Source organism: Peromyscus maniculatus, chromosome 4, assembly GCF_049852395.1.
Source record: "Peromyscus maniculatus bairdii isolate BWxNUB_F1_BW_parent chromosome 4, HU_Pman_BW_mat_3.1, whole genome shotgun sequence".
NCBI lineage: Eukaryota > Metazoa > Chordata > Mammalia > Rodentia > Cricetidae > Peromyscus > Peromyscus maniculatus.
This window is the reverse complement of record NC_134855.1, coordinates 141,223,772-141,247,201: the sequence shown is the minus strand read 5'-3', so window position 1 is coordinate 141,247,201 and position 23,430 is coordinate 141,223,772. Positions and strand designations below refer to the sequence as shown.

The window sequence follows — 23,430 nt, the reverse complement described above, 5'->3', positions numbered from 1 at the left end:
AGCTCGCTCCTGGAGGGCCTGTAGGAGCCCTTGGCCCTGCTCTGGCCCCTGATGTCATCAGAAGAGCAGAGGATTCCTGTGGGAATGCACGTGAGGTCACAGCCCCTCCCACCTGTTTCCCTAAGAACGACACTCAAGCTGGTGTGGTGGCTCATGCCTGTCCCAACACTCCGGAGGCTGAGGCAGCCTGGAGGATCTGAGCTCAAGGCCAACCTGGGCTCCATAGCTAGGCTTCGTCTCAGAAGAATACCCAGTATCCCTCTGTTCCCTCACTGTGGTCACATGGTCACATGCTCCATGGGTCTGGTCCCAGTGGCCCCACCCTGCTTTGCCTCAATATGTCCTGTTGCACAGCCCCCTCCTCAAGCCCCCAGCACCTCTCAGAACAACACACCTGCTCCTTCTGTTAAACCCATGCTGCCTGACTGGGTGGCCATGTGGGGTGCCTCAGGTGCCCTGACATTAGTGCCAACAGCTTGAGGGCCACAGGGAGGAGCCCACGTGCCACGGCATGCAAATCGTCTCCCATCCACGGCCTCATGCTGCAGAGCTCCTTCCCAGTGACCAGTGCCCCGTGTGTCAAGCTGTCGATAAAGCTCTGAACTCTGGACTGCTTCCGGGCTGTTCTGCACTGGTAACTCCCAGACACGACACCATGCTTGGGGTCCTCAGCACCCACTGTGCCAAGGCTGGCTCGGGTTTATGCAAGTGGCCTTTTCAGGTAGTTGAAACACAAGTGTGGGTTGTGAAGAGCCACCCTGTAAGTCATTCTCTTCACTGCCACCAACTATATTCTGTTGTCCTTGGACAGCAGACAGAAGAAAGGACCCACCCTTCACCTGGTCAACAACAGGCAGTCCTTACCACGACCCTAGTTTCTGCCAGTCTCCCGTGTTACCTCCCTTTCCAGGTTCTGGCCATATCTACTTCCTTGATCGTGCCCCAGGGCCTTTGGATATGCTGTTTCCCCTACCCAGGACACTTGCCTTTGGATTTCCTCAATGCTCCGTAGTACAGATGATGAAGAGGGGCACCGAACGTGCAGGGGAAGGGAATCACATTTGAGTGCACATGCTGTGCATATGAAGGTTGCAAGCTACATACATGTGGCTGTGGAGCGCCTGAGAGGTGGCCAGTGCTAACCAAGATACACACACACATGCCAGGCGTTGAGGGCAAGGTAAAGGAATGCAAAGCTCCATTGATCACACTTCAGGTGACAGTTTGCATATTGGGTTAAACAAAATGTTACTGCAATTGATTTCACTAGTTTCCATCCATCCATCCATCCATCCATCCATCCATCCATCCATCCATCCATCCATCCATCCATCCATCTATTCTTTTAATTTCTGTGTCTCAGGCTAGCCTCCCACTAGCTATATATATTCAATAATGACTTTGAACTTTTCGTCATTTTGTCTCCACCTCCCAAGTGCTGGAATTACAATTCAGCGTCACCACACCTGCTGTATGCAGTGCTGGTGATGGAACCAGGACTCTGCACACATCAGGCAAGCACTCTTCCGGCTGAGCCACATCCCCAGCCACTTGCATTTGTGGCTCATGTTATACAGTTGTCCCTCAGTGCTGGGGACCAGGCTCTGATGGTACTCAGGCCCTTGTGTTAACCGCTGTGCTCTTTGCTAATAACCTGTACCCCCTTTCTTCACCTGGATGACCTGCGACACTGGGTGCTGGGTACCGCTGTTGTATCGTACTGCTCAAGGAATAATGAGGGGGGAAAATGTTCGTACATTTTCCAGTGTTTTTGATCTGTGGTTGAATCTGTAAATGCAGAACTGAGGATACAGAGGGCTGAGTGTGCCTACGGGAGAGCATGGACGTGGGTTCAGCTGGGGAGGAACCCATACAGTGACTTCAGGGTGAGAAGACCCAGGGAGGGAGAAATGGGGTTCTCTGGGAGATGCCCCACGGGTGAGCGAGAACAGATCTAGATTGACTCTGGAGAGCTCAGTTTTGGGGTCTCCTACTGGTGATAACAGAAAAAAAGGCTTCTTGTAGTAGAAAGAGCAAAAGTCTGTCATGCTGCTCAGAAGGGAGGGGACTGGGGTGTCTTAGATGTCAGCCAAGGCCATGGCCCAGTAGCTTGGCAGAGCAAGGCTGTTGACAAGAGCGAAATTATCTCAGTCGCTCTACTCCTTATGTTTAGGAAGTGGGGAGTCATTCTGCATTAGGAGAAGTTGGGGATCCCCATTCCTGAGGGTCACTAAGAACCCACATTCTCAAGGCACCCAAGCAAGAGCTGGCTCGCACCCGCTCAGAAGCGAACGCTACACAACTGCCTTGCATCTGGAGCTTCTGTGGGGCTGGGGGGACGTGGCACCTCCAGAGCCCCATGGCACCTCCAGAGCCCAGGTGTCCTGGCCCGTTCGGCCACTTACCCAGCTCCACGTCCTGGTCGTCCGTGAGCACCAAGATGATGTTGGGCCGGATGTTCCTGCGGTCCCTCTGGAAGCGGCCTTTCAGGCGGGGATGGGACAGGAAGGCTGAGCTCCCGGCCAGCAGGGACAGGAGAGCCGTGGAGAGCAGCCATAGCGGTAGGCCAGGGGGTGCCATTGGCGTGGCTTGCTGGTCCGTTGCTTCCTCCTGGATGCAGAGGCCGAGGTGGTGTCTTGTGGATGGGGTTCCTTCCCCTCTTCCCTCAGGATCTGAAGGATGAGAGAGATAGACGGGAGTCAGTGCCGGCATCACAGGGGCCCGGGCTGGGCTAGCATGCTGCCTCGCGCAAGGAAGGGCCGGTGTGGGCCAGGACAGTCTCGTCCATGTTCTAGACCAGTGTGAATGCGGTGCCGGCTAAGCTAGAGAAGTGATTACAGTTGGCTCAGGGACAGATCAGCAGCAGGACTGTCCATGGGGACTCCCCTGGTGGGTAGTGAAGAACCTGTCACAGAAAAGAGCCTGGCTCTGGCTCACCTTCCTACTCAGGCACAGAAGGGGACAGGCCACTAGCACCTCCGCCTGAAGGCACATCCCTTCAGGTCCCAGCAGCAGGTGGCTTGGGTCACTGGGATGCTTTGGGCTGTGTGGTCATAGGTTCCTGTATCAGACCCACCTCTCTGGGGCTCTCCCACACACAGAGAAACCCCAGTTTCCTGATGGCCAAGCTGAGTACTCAACCCGACAGGGCCATGCGTGCAAGGTTGAAAGTGTTCCTCCCGGGTTGAACTTGCCGGGTAAACGCAATGACTCCAGACAGAGCTGAAGGAGAGGAACTGGCGCTTCCCATCCCAGTCTCAAGTCATCCGTAACCCCAGGTGGACGGTATCTCTGGCAAAGGTGGGTGAGAGAGATCGGAACGGCAGCCCCACAGAGTGGCCTCAGTACCCACTCTGCCGAGGGGAAGAGAAGGGAAGACCTGAAGTCAGGACAGTCACCACAGCTGTGACCTTGGCGGAGTCTGTCCTGTTGGCCGTGGAGGTAGGGGGAAGGGGGACCCAGCAACCACCCCAGAGCCCTAGCCAGGGCCCTCAGCGGGTCCTCTGGCCCCACAGGGCTGTGCTGTCTACATCACCATCGTCTCGCCTGCCTAGGGCTGTAGGAGCGCCCAGGGGTGATCCACGCGTCAGGGCAGCTGGAGGGAACTTCCTAAAATGGCCAGCAGATCCCCTGACTCAGCAGCGCCCTGCGTGTGGGGACAGCAACTCAGATGTAGGACCTGAAGTGGGGGAGGGGGCACCCGCTTCTGGTCGTGCCAGCTCCAGGCCCTGGCCGGTCTCAGCCCTCGCCCAAATGTCCTCCTTCCGCACCAACTCTCCCTCACCTCTCCCCCAACCCCAACACTCTCCACCCTTGCTGGCTTCCTCCTGTAGCCGGACAAGATGGGGTCATTTCTACCCCATGACTTTTTTGTGCTCACTGTAAGAGTTTTGTCTCCGCCTGAGAGGCTCCTTCTGCTCCGTCCAGTCTAGGCACTAACCAATGCCACCTCCTCAGACAGGCCCACCCTGGCCCCTGTTTTATCACCTGTTTGATTTCTGTCAATCAATCACCACCACATCTTGAAATGATCTTATTTCCTGAACCCATCCACTCACATCCCGTCCCCGCCCCCCACAGGAGGGACGGTCCCATGAGGGCAGAGATGGGGCGTCTGTTGGTTACGCCTGGGTCCCCTGTACCTTCTTAGGCAGTGTCTGGTGACTACAAGAGTGGAGATTCTGAGAAACTGAATTCCGCAGGGTGGGGGATGCCAGGCTCTAGAGGGCCATGCCACAGCCTGGGTCTACCCAACTCAGAAGCCTAGGGCACCCGCATGCTTCTCCAGACACTTCCGAGGCCCCCAAGGAGGAACCAGCCACTAGAGAGGCCCCAGGGAGGGAGCCGGGTGGATGCTGTTCAGTCTTCCCATCTCTCCACAAGGAGCATGCCTGCTTCCACCTCGGGGAGCACCAGCTGGGAGCTTTAGCTACTGTTCCTCTTTCTGTCCCCCCTCCCCGCCCCCAGCACAGTGGCTCCCCATCTGTGACCACAGTTCTGCTGGGGCCCCATGAGGTACTCCTTCCTCTTGTCTCTTGGTCCAGGGTAGCTATAGGCCCTCCCTGCTGAGAGCCCCATGGGCTGCTGGGGGAGCCCTCCTGACCTCTCAACAGCTGTCTGTGGTCACCCCTCCCCCTGTGCTCTGAGTACCTGGTTCCAGCCCAGGTGCCTCCATAGGCTGGCAGGGACAATGTCTCCTTGAGCATTTGCCTCCCCCCTCGGTGGTTGTGGTGGCGGGGTGGGGGGGTGGGGAGGGGGGCAGGACAGGACTGTGAGGGCTCACACTACCTGCCCCAAGCCCTGGGCTGGCTGTAAAACAAGTGCCACAGAGAGCTGGGGAGAGAGCGTCACGGCACCAGGCCACCGAGGGTGGCACCCCAGAGGGCAGACACTGGCTACCCTGGCTCCCTGCCACGCTAAAACCTCATCTGCCACCAGAGAAAGCCAATGCAGTGGCCTCTCTGAGCCACCCTCAGTGACAGTTAAGAGCACGGACTTTCTAGTTCCCTCTCTAGTCACTTAACACTGCTGTGCCTCAGTTTCCCTATCAGACAGCTGGGAGTGAGAGAAGCAGCAGGTCACCCAGAGGCAGAAGCAGAGCGCTCACACTGCAGTGTGAGCCATCTCCGGGCAGTGGTCACCACCCTGCAGGGGGTTCTCAGCCCTTCCACGACCCCCAACAACATTCAAGACGACAGACTCACTGTCCCCACAGGTACCCAGAATGGACAGCAGAGGACACCTGGCCTTGCCCTCTGACTGCCTGGCACCCCACCTCACCCCAAAACTGTCATCCCACAACTTCTTCCATCCAATGCCTCAGTCCCCATTCCTGTTGCCGTCCAACTAGTTCTCGCTAATCAGCTGCTGGTTTTCTGGTGTTCTGGAGTCAGGGTCTCAGTATGACCTTGAACTTGCCATGTAGCTGAGAATGACCTTGAACTCCTAAAGTTCCTGACTCAATTTCCTGGGTGCTGGGATTACAGGGTTGTACCACCCTGGTTTATGCTGTGCCGGGCGGGGATCAAACCCAGGTGTGCATGTACTATAACAAGCTCAAAACTGGGCTGCCCCCCAATCCACGACGTCTTCAAACAGCCTCATTTTAAAAGACACATACAAGACAGGTGAGGTGCTGCATGCCTGTCACCTCAGCACTCAGGAGGCTGAGGCAGGAGGATCACAGCTTGGGGCCTGTGTGAGCCACAGTTTCTGCCACCACAAAAAACAAACAAACACACATTTCTGAAACGGAAAGCTCTTTCTCCAAGTGATTGAAAGCAGCCATCCCTTGCCCGTGGAGCGGCCCACGGGGAGCTGAAGAAAGCTGACAGTGGCCCAGGGCCCTGCTTCCCCCACCAGGGCCCCCTCGAACACTCTGTTCTCCTGGGTGAGGATACCAGCTGGTGCCGGAAGAAGCCAACACACTTCGCCACCCCGTCTGGAGGGAACAGGAGGCTGCACATGAACAGAAGAGGGTTCCTCATCATGGTGCTGGCTCCTGAACTACTGCCTTGTAAGTACACAGAAAGTTCCAGAAATATACCTGCGTGCTTCTACAGCTACCTGGTCACCAGGAAGTGAGACTGTCCCGAGGGAATCCCCACGGGTTGCCTGCCTCCAGTGGCAGCTTTCCAGCCAGGACTCACATGAGCAAACACCCCTGAGATTCCCCGCTTGTCATGCCTGGGGCGCCTCCACTCTGAGCACATCACAGCTGCCAGCCCATCTACTGCCCCGTGACGTCATACCCACTCCACGGATGAGGAAAGGAAAACACAGAACGCTAAAATCACTTTCCCCAGACTACAGGTTCTGGACGAACAAGTGTTCAAACCCAGGCTGGATTTGGTCAGTGTGATGGAACCTCCTGGAAGCAGGTTTATAAGCGGGGTCCTAAGAGACTCCCAACCTTAGTATCTTCTGCCCGAAGGGTGGGCAGGTATCCTCCCAGGGCCTTTGAAAGCTCTCAGTGTGGTGGGGGGTGGAGGCAGATGTCATCCGCTGGGCTCCAGTCCCAGCTCTGGCTCCGCATGCTGGTCTCAAGGAGCCCTTCCTCCCTCCGGATGGAGTCTTGAGTTCCGCAACCCAGAGCTGTGGCATGAGAGGGGCTAATTATCTATCAGCCGAGCCATCTGTGGGTCGATTTTTGATGAATCCTCCCCACCCCCATCCCGATGGCTTCTCCTGGCCCTGTGCCAGCTCTCTCTGGACACAGAAGAAATCAATTAACAATGACACATGAGATTCTGCCTCCCCCTCCTTGGTAAGGAGATTCAACAGAGTGGCCCAGAATGCCTCTGAATCCCGTTCTGTCTTCTCAGAGATCCCTCCTGTCACTGAGCACCATCTTGTCCATCAGCTCATGCCAAGCCTGCCCAGCCCTGTCTCTCCTCCCTGGGTCTTCTCGCCGTCCTTGGCAAAGGCTCCCCAGCTCAGCCAAATATCTCTGGAGGCACCTAGGGTCCCAAGGGAGTGGAGACACCACAACACTTCCAGATCCGCGTGCCGTTCTACACGGGAGCAGATCTCTCTCGGTGTGGCTGCAGGCGCCTGGCCCACCGGGGACAGCTATGGGGAATCCCCAAGGCTCACTCAGGAGACCTAGAAAGGTCTAGATGGGCTGTTTTCCTCTGTGGGTCTCCAAGTCCTACAAGAAAGGTAGAGACACGCTGGAAGGACCACACAACTGATGGGTGGGAGAGGAATGGTCGGGGTGGGGGAGGGACCAGTCTGCGGGACACGCCCCCAGGAAGCAGAAGAAAGGAAGTGTGGGGTACACAGAGACACAGCCGTGGGCAGAGCCCTGCCACAAACCTGGGACCTCCTGGATATGAAGTCGGGTGTTCCACGGCAGAGGAGCCCCACCAAGACAGTGACTCAATCTCTCAGCGGCGGGTTCTACTCCTTGCTTTCCTCACCAAGCGGTCAGAATTCCACTAAACAAAACCCAGAGCCTATTCTTTCTGAAAAGCCTCCAAGGGCTCTACCCCACCCAGGTAAAACCCTAAAGTCCCCAAAGGCCACCAAGCCCCTACACAATCTGACCTTTGCCCCTGCCGTTCTTTCTATCTTTTCTCCCTCCTACATGTGGCTCCAGCCGCACGGGCTGTGCATGCCTGCCATGTCTCCACCCCAGGACCTTTGCACTGGCTGTTCATTCAGGCATCTCCCCGGCCCCTTCCTTCCTTCTGCTCTTTGCTCGCATTCCACCTTCGCATACTGGAATCGAAGCACTGGCCACTTCAGCCACTAGCCAATCTCCCTACAGAATGTCACCTCCCAGACGGCACAGATCTCTGTCAGTCACAGTCATCCATTTCTGTGTCCCCAACACCAGAAGTGCTCCTGTTGTTTCCTGACTTAGCACAGAATGTCCTCCCACCTGCCTCCTGGTAACCCCTCCACTGTGCCCGGAGGCCACTGTGGCTCAGTGTGGCTGCTGCAGCAAGGGCCGCTGACCTGGGTGGAGCCAGTGAGCATCTCCTCTCTCTGGCTCCAGTGACTAGCCCAGAGGTGGTCATGTGACACAGGACTGACCAATGAGAGAGTGGGAGCCTGAAGAAGCCCTGCTCTGAATGGTGTGTGTGTGTGTGTGTGTGTGTGTGTGTGTGTGTGTGTGTGTGTGGTGTATTTTTGGTGATAATGAAATAAGAACCAAGCCAGCCCTCAAATAGGACAGGGACAAAAAGACCCTTCTGAGGAGTTGGGGTTTGAGGGCCCCATCTTCATCCAAGGCTCAGCTATACGGACAGGTTACTAAAGGGTGACGAAAACAGGACAAAGTGGGCCAGAAGCTCCAGTGGGATGACAGCCAGGTGCAAAGCCATCGAGGCCACAGAACATTCGGGAAGGCTTGTGTGCCGGGCACAGATCTTGGTACTGTGAACTACAGGGAAACAAAGTCCCTGTCCTCATGCCACGGACATTCTAATGAGCCGGCGAGTCTCCAGGAGGGTGAAAAGAGCAACGGACAGGATGGGGTGGTGTCGAGACCGTGGTCCCAGCTGGCGCTCAGAGAGAGGTTAGAAGCAACACGTGCTATGTCCCGGGAGCAGAATGTCCAGATCGTCCACATGCCAAAGAAACGGATGGCCGACAGGCCTCGGGACCCAGCACTCACACACCCGCACATCTGCTGTGTGCCAGGACCGTTCCCTGCCCAGTGAAAACAACTGTACCCCAAATCTCTGCTCCCATGGAGCAGGCAGAGGACAGTTGGCAAACAGGGCAGTCCACGCTGGTGGGGGGAGGCAGCAGGGGGCACCCAGTGCGGTGGACTGTGATCCAGAACTGGCTGCCCAGCTTTGGACCAGTTCTGCTGCCCACTGGATGCTGGGCGGTATGTAATTTCTTACGGCCTCAGTGTCTTTATCTATAAAGTGGGAGGAACAAGCGCATTCACTACACAGAGCTGAGAGGACAGAATGGCTAATGGCCTTTAGAAGTAGATCGGTATTCAGCAAGTGCCCAATCAATGTTGGCAAGTCTCATCTGCTGGCTTCAGGCCACCCAGCAACAGCACCCAGTTTTCATTTGAGCATCATTTCCTCCCTGCATTTGGTCCATAATGTTTAGGCCCAGCCACAGAGGTCTAAGGTTAGACCATGAGATTAAGACCTGAGCCAAGTAAAGCTTTTCAATCCCCCTGCCTCAGTGACTCGCTAATCAGAATGTAGGTGCTTTGGGGTCTACAAAAACAGGGGGGATCCTGTCACCATCTTGATACCTGCAGTGTGAAGAAGGAAGCTACCACAGGAAGAGGCCAGTTCTGGGAAGTGGTATGAACTCAATGACATTAGAAACCTGGTTCCAGCGAAGGCTGAGGGAAGAAGGCTGGCTTCTAGGTCTTTCAGGGTCAATAGATTCCCCGCTCCTTCAGCTGTGGGCCGCTTTCTCTTTTTTTAAGGTCAGCTTCCTCCCAACGGTTCTGGACATGAGTCAAATTCACTTATTTTCAGAGACTCGTGAAGAATGGCTGCTCTCTGCTCTGTTGGTGGTCATGGTTGGCAAGGCTCCAGAGCGGTGCCTGGGTTATGTGTTGGCTGCTGAGCAAGCCTGCATGTGGCCAGTGTCTGGCCTGGTGGGTTCTGGGAGGGGCCAAGTGAGGGCTCCACAGCCGGTATCGAGCACCCGGGGAGCTGCCTGTTCCTTTTCATGGCTCTGCACTCCAGCCATTCATTCTCTTGACGTGTGTGACGTAGCTGGCCTGATCTCAGGGCAGAGGGCATGAATCTTGCCTCTCCATGGAAGAGTCTAGCGATCACAGTATAGACGAACACTATAGAGAAGGCTCTGGTCCTTCTCAAAAACACATAACACAAGGGCCCACAGGCCATACCCCAGTGTCCCTCCCCTACAGTGAGCTGCCTGTCATGGGTATAAAACTTGTCCCATGCCCATCTTATAGATTCCTCAGAACCCCAGGAAGTCTGGGTGACCAGGATACCCCAGCTCTCTCTCTTTTGGATGACCCAGTAGGGGGAAAGCCGTGATGCCAGGGTGCAGAGGGCAGGAAAGGCCGACACCAGGTGTGAGTGACCCTGACAACCTGTTTACTTCGTGTTTTTAAGGGTCAAGTCTCACTGGAAGTCACCAAGTAGCCAACGGTAACCCTGACGTTTCTGACCATCCTGTTCCCACCTCCCGAGTGCTAGGGTTACAGACACACGCACCACACTCGGTGTGTGCAGTGCTGGACCCCAGGGCTCCGTGCATGTCGGACAGGACTCCACCAACCAAGCTGCATCCCCAGACCTGGCTTCTGGTTTTCAGAGGGAGAGAGATCTCACTGTGTGACCCGCCTGCCTCCGTCACAGGTATGCTACGGTGACAGGCTGTCTTGCCGGGCTCTCCCGACACACCCTCCTAGAGACATCTGGGAAAGATGGAACTATCTTCCCCATCTAAAGTTCAAGAAAACATCGATTTCTTTCCACGGCTTTGGTTCTAAACTCCTTCTCATTTGTAAGAGACAAGACAACCTCCCACAGGGTGGGATGTGACCCTGGGGTGGGGACTGCCTTGCAAAAAGAGTCTAGGTCAATTGGGGACACCTGTATGCAGTGGCCTTTGTCTATAGTTGAGGACATGGGCACAGATGCCCCAGGGGCAACGTGGAAACTGGAGTGAAAGACCTAGGGGCTGGAGAGATGGCTCTGTGGTTTAGAGCACATACTGCTCTTCCAGAGGACCTGAGTTCAGTTCCCAGCACCTACATTTAGCTGCTCATAAAGGCTCTTATGCCTTAGGCCTCTGCAGGTACTGCATTCACATACACAACCCCTACACACATACATATAACTAAAAGTTAAATAAATATTAAAAAACAAAAAGACAAAGGACCTAGATTTAGGAGACAGGGCACAGGGAAAAGCCAGTTGGTTCTAAACCCACAGACCACAAGGCCCCTCTGCAGCTGGCTGGGCAGCTGCGAGGAATCTTCAAGGCCAATGGTTGTTTCCTAAGCACCCGCATGTACGTGCTAGCCATCATACATGGGTACTGCAGGGGATACGAGGCGGGGCTGGTGTTCTGGTGAGGGCAACAGAGGATGAACCAATGAAGAGGAACTTCAGAGTCTCCCGAGAGCTCTGAAGGAAGCTGACAGGGTGATGCTGGAGAGTCAATCCGAGGAGGCCTCTGGGAGGAGGTGCCATTGAGCTGAGACTCGAAGGCGTGGAGAAGCTGGTTATAGCTGAAATGTTGCCTCCCCCTCCTTCCCTTCCTCCATGTGCTGGGGATTAATGGACCCTCGGGCCTTGGGTGTCCCAGGTGATGCTCATGAAATACCTCCTAAACAAAGGAAAGGTACATGAAAGAGCCGGTGGGACGGCTCAGTGGCAAAGACACTGAGTACAAAAGCTGGTTAACCTGGGTTCCGATCCTGGAACCCACACGGAGGTAGGCGACCCAGCTCCACAAAGCTGTCACCCGACTTTGGCACGCGCCCTGTGGTACCCGTTCCCGAGCCACACCAAACACAAGAACGCTAATAAAGGCAAAGGCCTCATGATTGGATTAAGCACAAAAATCTTGCGTGGCAGAAGCATGCAGGAGAGTGGCTGGCTGCCACAGCTGAGGGTGGACACAGCTGTGTCCTAGCCCGTGCCTGTGGCGGCCACGCCTGCTGTCCTTCCTGGGTGTTTCGGGGAACTAGAATCAGATAGGACATTCCCACCTCTGTTCTTTGTTCTCGCCTCTCAGCTGAGGACAAAAGCTTCCTTGGCAGGAGTTACAGTTATTTCTGAAAAAGGCCCGGAGCCAAAAGCAATAAAGCCCAAGAACAGAGTCGTTATTCACGCCTAATTGCGGGCTGGCGTTCAGTGGGACTGACCATCCCGGCCTCTCGCCCCATCTCAGCCCCATCTCAGCCCCACACTTCCCCTGCCCCGTGCATGCCCTACACACAGCACAGGGGGTTCTGGCTGTGGGTGCCGCTGTGGTCTTCAGGAAGACCATCCAGCAGCGGTGGGGCGTTCTGACTGCCGGGATTAATAGCCCAGTCATTTCTTTCCTTCTGCCTGACGCCTGGCTGAGCATCCCATCCTGAGCCAATATAAACAGCCCAATGCTCCTGGTCATTCCAGAGGCTGGGACACACAGGTGGGACAGCCACCTGAAGTCCCTTTGACCAAATAACCAGCTAGGGGTGGGATGGATAGAGAACATATGGGCCCCACGTCCTGCCCCGGGTGCCTCGTGGACGGATATGTGAGAGGAGGCCATCAGGGAGGAGGCTGTGGGTCCCATGAGCTGGGGCAGTTGCCCATGGACTGGGAGGCATCAACTGGGGTGTCTGCAAGTAGGTCCATTCTGGGACTGGAAGAAAGACAGGTGAGCATCCCAGGTCCAAAGGGGGACTGGGGCGTGTCTAGCATCCAGGGTGCTGGGAGGGCCCACGACCAACATCTTCATTTTCCAGACAAGGACACTGAGGTGCAGCAGGATGAGGGGAGTTGACTTTGAGCTATGGAGAGGGGCTTCCAGACCTCAGTGGTACCTCAGCAGAGGCCCTGGGAACAAGAAAGGTTGCCATGGACCTGCTGGCCTTTAAAAAAAAATCCCATCCTTTGAGACAGAGCTGCTCCACCTTGGCAAGGGCCACAAAGACTTCGTTTTTTTCCTGTACGAGAAGCATCTGCTCCCCTTCTGTCTTTGGAAAACAGTACCCCAATTTTCTCTAGAGGATATACTCCCCGACCAAGGGTGGCCCTGTGGCCAGGGCCAGCCAATGAGACTCTTCCTGAGCTCAGGCCTCCCAGATAGTGCTTAGGGCAAGGACCTCCCCCCCCCCCCCCCCCCCCCCCGTGCGTGTGTGTGTGTGTGTGTGTGTGTGTGTGTGTGTGTGTGTGTGTGTGTGTAAGTGGTCCTCCTGAATTCCCCCACTCCAGAAGGCTGGCAACTCCTGCTTAGAGTCCCTCAGAGTCTTCCAGACCGTGTCCTGCCCTCTCCTAAGCCCAGCCCTCCTACGAACCCCTGAGACTTCCAGTGCCTTCCGATGAATCCGGTTTCTGAGGCAGGCACTGGGACGGGCGAGCTGCTGTTACTTCTGAAGACTCTGCCCAGCAGCCACACCCTTGTAGAGTCTCCACCCCAGGAAACCGTGTGGCTCTTCACCCTGTTCTGACCTAGAGAAAATGGCCAATGTGACGCAGGACCAGTGTAAGGCTTAGGACTCCGAAGCTCTCATTTCTGCACCTTCTGAAGCCAGACTTCACAGAGAACACCACGCCATGAGGCTGCCCAGGCCACACAGACATGTGGGATTCAGCATGGCTGAGGAACGCATGCTATGACCAGCACTAGGTGTGGGCCCGCTGGGCACAGCCAGTTTGGACATCCCAGCTAGGGTCACCCAAAGCAGACCACTGGCAACCCATAGCACCCCCAGAACACAAGAGAGCTGCTACCACGTCCACCCAAATGCTTCGAAGCCCAGCAATGGAGATGGAAAGATGACCAAGCTCAGTGAACTACCCATGCAGCAGCTGTCCATATAGTGCCTCAGTTTCCCCCCTTACTAGAGAGAGATGATTAACTTCTTGCTTCTAAAGATTTATGGGATGACTAAGTGTCAAGCAATAAGTAGAGGGCAGATTTAATTTAATTAATTTCTTTTTTTTTTTTTTTGAGAATAGGTCTCATGTAGCCCAGACTAAATTTTGAACTTGATATTTAGCCAAGGATGACCTTGAACTCCTGATCCTATTGCCTCCACATCCTGGGTGCTGGGATTACAGGTGTGTGCTACCTGCTAGGTGTAAGATTTTAATACCACTACAAACACACTTGTGTGTTGTCTCTGGAAGTGTGTCGCAGCAGGTGCTAACATCTGTGCGGGCCTTATAATTGGGAGGAGGGGGTCTGACACGGGCCACCGCTCCTGGTCCCCCTCTCAAGCTTTGTTTCCGGCGGGTGTGAGAACCAAGGCCTGCTCCACTGAGAAAACCAACCAGAAGCACTCAGGTGGCCTGAGAGGGCCCACACTGTCCCCCAGCCCTCAAGTTTCAGAAGAAGCTGAAAACTATAACTTTAAAAATATGCACGTAATTCTAGCACTTGGGAGGCTGACAGAGGCAGGAGGATTCTGAGTTCCGGGTCAGCCTGGGCTATGTAGCAAGACCTTGTCATGCTCCACCTCCACCCTGCAACAATGTATTAATTGATTTTTCAAAAAGGTTCAAAGTGACACACGGATGAAGAAAATAAAAGCCAAAGTGTCCATGAGCCAAACACAGGCCCTGATAGGCAGCCTGGGATGCCTCCCCCCTCCACTCACCCCACTTCTTGTACTTTTAGACAGGGCCCGGGACTCGCAGTCCTCCCGAATGCTGGGTCTGCAGGCACAAGCCCCCATACATGAAGCAGGATACTGCTCCAGTCCTGAAACATCCTGGGTCCACAGGAGCCCAGCCAGAGCTCATCTTGGGATGGGCTTAGATGCTAGGAGGGGAGGTAATGTGACCTCCACGGCCACACCTGCCTTAAAGGTGAACTTTCACTTGCCAGCGGCCCAAGAATGACCAGCTCTTGTGTGGGACCTACTGTCCCTGCTGGGGCACCAGGGGAATAAGCTCTCTTCCACCGGCCCCGTGGGCATGTCCAACCAGCTCCGCCTCAAGCTTGCTCTCTGCCGGTGACAAACAGGTTTGGACTGGTGACAAACAGGTTTGGACTTCCAGACCAGGAGCAAGTCAGTCACCTTGCAGCAAGGACGAAGGCTGCATTCCTTTCAGCCATGACCCACAGGTCTCCTTCCTGGGCACCTGCAGGGCTGGGCCTAGATCTAACAAGTGCTAACTACTCGGGGCTTACTTTTAGCTGGGGGTGGGTGGGTGGGACACACACACACACACACACACACACACACACACACACACACACACACGGGACGGACAACGACAAATAAGTGCGGAGAATTCCAAAGGAAATACTATTGTTCTAGAGTAACATCGCAGCTGAGCCCGAAGGAGCCCGAAGTGAAGTTATGGAGGAAAAGCAGGTCAGAGTGGGGACTACCCAAGTGCCAAGGCCCTAGGGCTGGAGACAGCTTCCAACATCTGAGGACAGAGAGGTGGCCAGTATATGGGGATGCAAAGAGGCAGGTAACAGGCTTAGAGGTAATTGGGGCGGAGGCAGATAGGGCAGGGTGGACCGAGCTTGGATTTTATTTTATTACAGGAATGGCAGGCCCTGGCATAGGCTGCTTCAGGATACATGCCACCTCCAGGAGCCCCTTTGGGACTTGGCAGAGGGCAGCACACCTGAGCCTTCTCTCCTGCTGTTGTGGTTCTCAACGGTACAGAACATTGGCATTTCCTGGGCAGCTGCTAAGCACCTCGAGGCCTGGACTGTGATTCCAACAGCGCTTGCTTAACCATTCAGGGTGTGGCCAAGGCCCTGGGAGAGTCTGGGTCCTCTGGAGACAGTGAGGACCTCCCTTTCCCAACCATCTGCCTGTGCTCATGGTGAGAGGTGCCCCCCTGAGTTCTCAGGATGGGCTCCAGGCCCTGAGCTCAGTTTTTTCCCTGGGCTGGTGTCCATGGGGCCTGGAAGAGGCAGGTGGGGCTCCAGCAGACATGGCATAGAGGAGCAGTCCGTCCCATGATGCCTTTTTTGGGGGACCCACTGAACTGTGCTCACCTGTCACCAGGAGGCAAATGGCCTTCCCTAGAGCCAGTGCCCCAAAGACACAGCCAACCTTACTCCAAAAGCTGAGGAAGGATTCTCAGAGAAGAGCAGGAATAGGCAGCGATCACTGGAAGCCAGCTTTTCTGTCCCGAGGCCGCCATGCCCAGGCCTTGATCTAGGTCCCCACAGCTACTTGGGGAACAGGCTGCTACAACGGTTCCAGTTTCCAGGGCTGGTGACAGAGACTCAGTGAGGGAGAGTGACTCGCCCATCTGCATACAGCTCTTGAGAGGCCCAGCTGGGCAAGGCATTCTGATTAGAGCTGTTGTCTTTCATTGACACTGTGACCACTTGGGACGGAGTCTCTTCTACCCTGCTCCAGCTCATCCTGGGGAGGAGCCAGTGATCCCAAGACCAACTGTAGACCACGTGGCCCTGTCTGGCAGAGGCTGGACTTGTCTTGCTGGCTGCATTGTCACAGAAGGGTGGTGTGGGAAGAGGCGCTACAGGCATCTTTGGGGTAGATGCCTTTGGCTCGAAGACCCCCTCCAAATGGGCACTGCTGTAAGCCCATGTTCACAGGGCGGGGCGGGGGGCTCCCATTGTCCGAGAAGGCACCCGGGGAATGTGTGAGGACATCTGAGTCACCACATGACTGACTGGAGTGCTGACGAGGTGCAGGACTATTGGGCTGTTTATGACACACACCCAGGAACAGCTGCCACTCATTTTAACACAACTTTAAGGAAGGGTGTTTTGATTTGGGGGGATAGAATCTCATGTATCTTGGACTTGGCCTTGAACTCCCTATGTATGATCCTCCTGCCTCAGCTTTTTGAGTACTCGGATTACAAGCATGCACCGAGAGACCCAAGTTCCAGTATACCTTCCTAACTTCTGCCCGACAGTGTTGCAGATGAGAAAGCGGCTGGTGCTGGGCGGTGGTGGCACACACCTTTAATCCCAGCACTCGGGAGGCAGAGGCAGGTGCATCTCTGTGAGTTCCAGGCCAGCCTGGGCTACCAAGTGAGTTCTAGGAAAGCCAAGGCTATACAAAGAAATCCTGTCTCAAAAAACCAAAAGGGAAAAAAAAAAAAAAAAAAGGAGGAGAAGAAAAGAAAAGAAGCCCCTGGCAGCTCCCAGAGCCAAGAAAAGAACTGTTGCCCACAAACAAGACTACTTCGGCATGCTTCTTATCCTACACCCAAATAAGCCAAGGGAAGACCAAAATCCATTTCACTTGGGAAATTTGGCCAACTGTCCACCATTTTATAAAGTTGCATGGTTTTATGGGTATGTGGCTATGTGTGACATCAGTTGTCTCCTTTAATCTTACTTTTGGGGACGGGGCCTCTCATGGAACCTGGAGCTCAACAATTTGGCTAGACTAGCTGGCCAGGAAGCTTCAGGGATCCTCCTGATTCTGCCTCCCTGGCTGTGTCCTGCCCCTGGTGTCCCGCCCTGGTGTCCCACCCCGGTGTCCTGCTCAGGTGTCCGGGCTGCGTGTGTGTTCACCAGGTTTAATTATCAGCCACCCTGCCTTTGTTTTTCCTTTCCCTTGTAATCAGGGAATTTCACTGATGACTGTGTAGATATGTTATCTGTGAATTCCTTCCACATAACCCTAGCCTCAAAGCACTTGCTGAAAACAGAAGTTGTTTGATCTGCTGGTTTGGGAAGCATTGAGCTAAGACCATCAGCAGAGTCCCATTTATCCTTCGCGGTGTTTGGTTTCGAATCCAGTACAACAGGCGGGCAGGGGCCGAAGAGACACAGAGCAAAGCCTGCTGCAGGATGTTTTCAGAAGGATTTTGCTTTTTGGGGAAAAAAAAAAGAGCAAGTAGTTCTGTCCTATATCCCTACTTTGAAGGGAGATTTGATGACTGGAGCTGTGGCAGCCACAGTGAAACCAAGAGGCGAGAAGGTGAAAGACATACTAAGGACAGACATTACGAAGATATTATCAAAAAGACAAGACTTGGACTCTCCCCTGCTTGAAACTTTTTGTTATGTGAGAAATAGAAACTTCAATTGCCCAGAACACTAAGCCAGGAATCCCATTTTACTGTAAAGCATCATGAGCCCACGTTCGATTGGACTCTGAGCTATCATAACGATCTTGGTCGGCTTCCCTGTTCTCTGAGACATCCAACTTAGTGGCTGGCCTTCAGAAGTCTGCAGACAGCATGGGTCTCCAGAGTGGCGATAGGCAGTGTTCACCAAGCACAGACTCCTGAATTTCCCTAGGCTATCTGCTCAGATCCCCACCTCTCTGGCTACCAAGGTAGGTCAGACTCCTGCTGGGGTCTGGGCCGTGAGCCAATAAGAAGAGCTGTCAGCAACACACTTTGCAGCCACATCTGGCATCCACCTGGCTAAACACATCTTATGTCCCTGCTTGAGGTCCCCAGCGTATGGCCTCAGCCTCCCCCACCCCCTGGCCCCACAGACTGCTTAGCTTGAGGATTTTAGTCTGGGCTGGAATGGAGGGCTGTCTCCAGTGGGGCCCAGTGTGGAAAGCAGGGGGCCACGTTTTTCATAACATGGAGCTATGAGTCTGGGGCCCCCTGCCACTGAGCCCATGTGCGTTTGGCAATCCTCTTGAGACCGGAGACTCTATTCAGGAGGCATTATGCCACCTGCCAGGGTGGAGATGCCCCGCCATGCCAGGCGATTCCCAGAAGGCCTCTGCCAATCACCCAGCAGTGAGGAATTAGTCATGTGAAGCTCAGCCAGCGCTTTTTAGCTCTCCCAGGAATGTCAGAGGGGAGCCAGTGGGGTGTCCAGAAATATTCATCAAATAGGTGTGTGACAGGCCCTGGGGACAGGGGACCACACCAGGGAATCAAATAGAACTTCTCCCTTGTAAACCTGTCTAGCCACGCGGCTGAAAATACCTGGAAAGCACAGTGGCCCCCAAACTCAGGTCGCCAACCTCAGCAGACTACAGTCCTGCACGTCCAAGACTTGAGACGTGTGCACGGACTGGAGAGGGAACCTTCCCTCCTGCCCCTCCTCACACTGCTTAGGGACCACCCTGTCCCAGGCCACCTGGTCACTGCACTAGGGTCACCACACTCAGCGCTGTGGTCACTCTTCGAGGTGGGGACCTCTGGAGCAGGGGAAGATGCTGAGAAGCATCCACTAGACGTCATATTTGTGACACTCACAACTGTCTCCACCAATCACTGTATGTTCCCTGGCCAGCAAGAGCACCCTTGATTGGGAACCAATGGCTCTTCCTCATTCTGGACCCACTCAAGTCCTGCTGGCTCCACACCCCAAATCTCTCTCCACTGCACCAACCCCAACCATCACCATGGTTCTGTCCTGTGGCCACTCTTGGTTCCCCCATAGCTGCTGATGGCCCTGGGCCTTGCGTCCCCACTTCTTAGAATCAAGCCTGCCGCTTACGTTAGCCAAAGCTTTTTGAAACACAGGTTGGCTCCCATGGGAAAACTTCCTGTGGTTTTCCACGTTGTTTAAAATAAAGTCTGGATGTCATACTTTTGCCCTTCCCTCCACAACTCACTCATGGCTCGCCCTACTCCGCTGGGTGTCCACGTCCTCCCTACCACCTCAAATGCTCTTTCCTTAGCTCTTCCAAGGCTAGCCTCTTCCTACACTTCAGGCCACGGCTCAGAGGTCTCCTCTTTAGGAAGGCCTCTCTGGACCATCTCCTGAAGTTGCCTCGCTGTGCTCCATGCTTGTGAGACTGCCTTGGATTTCATTGCTGGTTTTTGGAGCCTGTTACGAACGGCCTTGACAGTGGCCTTGTTTACTGCTTGCTCTTGGGGCCTTCCCCTCTGGAGGACTGGGTTCTCTCTTTCTGGGCTAGGTCTTCAGGCAGCACCCAGCCTTGTCAGGTGCTTACTAGTGACAGGAGTTTATCTGACCTGTGGTACTGGGACCCATGGGATACTGAGATCTGTGGTGGTAATCTAATTGTACTGAAATGTGATTTTGATTGTATGTTAATAAATAAAGTTGCCCGGGGGTCAGAGCTATTAGAGCCATAGCAAGAGTGTGTGGCGGTGGTGGCACACGCCTTTAATCCCATAGATATCTGTGTGTTCAGGGATATAGCCAGCATTGGAGACATATGCCTTTAAGACCTAGGGGGCTGTACCTTCAGACAGTGACGAGGCAATCACGTGTTTGGGTTTACAACCAATGAGAAGGCAGAACAAAATACTTTAAATAGACGAACAGACAGGAAAGAGGACCCTCATTCGGGAAGCTGGGCCACCGCAGGGGAAGGGTGAGATTTTAGCTCTGAGCTCTGACCTCTCGGCTTTCTCTTAAAAAAAAAAAAAAAGATTTGTCCTGACTGTGGGCAAGGCGGAAAACTCTAGCAACAGAGATCCATGAGCTATTGGGACTTATAAGGTACTGCAACCCATGAGGCAGTGGGATTCACGAGGGACTGGGACCCATGAGGCACTACAGAACCCATGGTGTAGTGGGACCCATAAGGTCCTGAGACCCATGAGGTACTGGGACCCATGAAGTACTGGGACTCATAAGGTACTAAGACCCATAATGTACTGGGACCCATGAAGTACTCTAGAACTCATAATGTAGTGGGACCCATAAGGTCCTGAGACCCATGAGGTACTGGGACCCATGAGGTACTGAGCCCCATGAGGTACTGGACCTGTGGTACTGGGACTCATAAGGTACTGGGAACCATGGGATACTTGAGCCCTTGTGGTACTGGGGCCTGTGTGGTAGTGGGATCATGTAGTAATAGGACCTGTACAATACCAAGAAGGTTGTCACGTTCAAGGCAGGCGTGCCTTTGGACACCTCTATATCCCTGTTCTCATCCAGAGCACTCCACGTACACTGCTACCCCCACAGGTCGACCAAGCCCTCTTCCAAGCCTTTGCCGACTCGAACGTATGCAGGGTGTCCTGCTCCCTCCCTAGGACTTTACATCTTTTAAACAAACACTTCAAGATGATTTTCACGGAGTAGGGCCAGGCAAACTCAGCCCCCAGAAAGCCCTGGATCAAAGCCAGGCTGCAGCTGTCTCTACTGAAGCCACTAAACTAGGTTCCCGAGCACCCTGTGGAAAGGGAAGGGTGGTAGTGTCCTTGTGGTTCTCACCTCAGCCAGGATGCTGACAGACAGGCTCCTCTGACCATGGCTGCCCATACAGGGGGCTCCTAGCTTCCCAAATGGCCAGACTTCCCTTTTCCAGGGGACCCCCCAGTTTGTGAGATCCAGCAGCCACCTCCCCCACACCTCCCATCCAGACTGTGGTCTGAGGCACAGGTAACTTACTATCTCAGCTAGTGCACGCGTTAACGGTCTCATGGGAGGGTATCTGGGGGCTCAGGGGACTGTCGCTGCAAAGAGACTTGCTTCTACTGGGCGGTGACGACAGAGGTGTGAGGGCAGTCACTCAGTGGCATCGTCCGGGCATCTCCAGTATGGTGACGGTCAAGGTTTACCTGGGACAGACACTAAGCACTCGGTGTGGATGACCTCACTCTGGTCCACAGACTCAGGGAAGGGTGTGAGGACTTAACTCTCGTCACTTGTTGGATAAGAACACAGAGGCACAGAACGGTTGAGTCACACGCCCCCATGTCATGGCTGGGCAGGTGGCCAGACAGACTGGCTGTCTTAAACACCCAGCCTGGGGCGGCCAGAGACTGCAGTGTCAGTGCTGAAGAAGGCACAGAGCGAGGCAGAGGGCAGAGCGGAGATGGAAGAATGGCGGCGTCTATGGCAAATGCTGAGCCCCGATTCAGCAGTGCCTGATGCCAGGGCTGCTTTAGGATTCGGGGCCCCTCGAGAGGCCTCCAAGTGATTTCAGAGCCCCCCTTTCAATGGCTTGCAAGAGAAAGGGTCCTGATTGCAGCCCCCATTACATCTGCAACCACACTCAGCAGCTGCCAGCCGATGGGGGTGATACGGTTCTGGCTTCCCGCCCATGAACTGCAGGGTCTGTAACCCCAGCGCCCAACTGCAGCCAGCCACTGCCTCTTCCCCTCTAGGCTCCAAGTGAGGTCTAGTTCCCTAGCAACCGCCCCAATTAGGCAATCACGCCATTTATCAGGATGCCAATTAATTATAATGATCTTAATGATCTCCCAATTAGATAGCGCCTTGAAGCCGGCTGGATCATGGGCATCTGCCGGGGTCCCTACTAGGCCTGTCCCGGGGGCTGGCCATAGCCTGACTGTCGTGGCCTGCAGGTCACCATGGAGAGACCCACTTCCTTATCCACTGACACACAGAGCCCAGACTGAAACCAAGTGCCTGGGACCCCCTCTGAGGCCACTCCGCCAGCAGCCACAAGAGGGTCCCACTCCTACAGTGTCCTGCCTCTTTCCCTGTGCTGCCCAAGAGCTAAAAATCCTCATGGCAGCGTGCTTCTCATTGGCCACATTTGCGAGAGCCTTTGCATCTAGATCAGGGGAGGGAGACCAGCTGGGGAAGAAAAGAGGCAAAAAAACAACCTAAGGAAAATCACAACAAAAATACAAACCAGGACACCTCCCTACTCCCCGCTTCCAAAACGTTGGAGGTTCTTAGAGAAGAGAAAGGATTTGGAAGGGTTTCTAACTTCCTCAGCTTTCCTGTTTCACTGGTCAGGTCTTTCCTTGCCCCCTGCATTTAGAAAATAACTAAGCCCCTTGTGGATCAAAGCGGACCTGGAGCCTGAGGAATGTCCCACTGAGCACCACATTCAAGCCCCAGCTCTCGGAGGACTATGTGTGGGTGCGTGACCGATGGCTGAGGGCCTAAACACTTCCTGTCTGCTATCTTTGGGGTGAAAGGGAAACTTCTTTGAACTGGTCAGAAAGTAGGCAGGAAGGGCCTCAGGTCTTCAGAGAGGGCAGAGTCTAAGAAAAGATAACGGCTGAGTGATAATCTCCCGCTGACCCAGGGGCCAGAAGCCACCGAGGCCAGACACAGGAGACTCAATTCCCCAGTCAAAAGGCATTTCGAACATCCGGTGTGAAATTGCACATGGGTTGGGGTCCTTGAATGATGCCCGAGTGGGCCAGGGGGGCAGAGAGGCACTCAGGGGCACACAGACTGCACATGGGTGCACTCAGCTCCTTCTTCGGGCCAGCCATGTCTCAGCAAACCTACTTACCTTCCACCCTTAACTCTGAAAACCTAACATGCTATTAAGGTTTCAGAAAAAGCCATAAATTCAAATAAAACAAAAACCTCAAGAGGGTTGCACAAAGTCCAAAGCCACACTGCCTCTCAGCCAGGGCAGGGACGGCGGGTCCAGCATGCCATCGGCCAAGCCAACACCGTCATCAACAAACTGCTGATTTCAACACTAAACCAAGTAGAAACAGGTTGTTTTGATTTCCCTGAGGACTAGCCAGGCCGGGTGGAGCATCTTAGGGGGAGGGGTCTCCAGGTCTCCCACCCCCTTTTAATCAATGGTTGTATCTTAGTTGATCACCTTTGGGCAACGAGCTGGACCCTGTCACGGGTCACCACAAACTGCAAGATGAACAATTTCGGAGAGAGAGAAAATCCGGGGTGTCCCTAGGGAAAGCCGGTGTCACCTGCTCTCCGTCACTCACCTCCAGAGTAGCCTGGGGGTGTACCGTGGGAAAGAGGCAGGGACAGATGGAGAGGGCAGCCGTCCCCACAGACACAGCAAATATCTAGAATCAAACGTAAGCTGAATGTAATTACTTGGTTAATTAAATATTGACTTTTAACTCAAAAAGTGATTAAAACAAGCTGCAAGAGAGCCAGTTCAGAAGGGGTGGGGCCGCTCAGAACTTTCAGGAAGTGGGGAGAGGTGGGGGT

The 23,430-nt window shown here is 54.4% G+C and overlaps 1 protein-coding gene across 7 annotated transcripts in view; it reads right to left on the bottom strand.

Annotated features, from left to right (window-relative positions):
* Sulf2 (sulfatase 2) overlaps positions 1-23,430 on the bottom strand; it is an 84,753-nt gene that overhangs the window by 59,681 nt on the left and 1,642 nt on the right. For 5 of the 7 annotated variants that reach the window (XM_042276831.2, XM_076571143.1, XM_076571142.1 and 2 more), the window contains exon 2: positions 2,406-2,672. In XM_042276831.2, coding sequence (XP_042132765.1) covers positions 2,406-2,580 — 175 coding nt within the window. In that variant the 5' untranslated portion in view covers positions 2,581-2,672. Of the gene's footprint in view, positions 1-2,405; positions 2,673-7,317; positions 8,001-23,198; positions 23,283-23,430 lie in introns of those variants that run through there. The other 2 variants (XM_076571145.1, XM_042276832.2) reach the window with 2 other exon arrangements.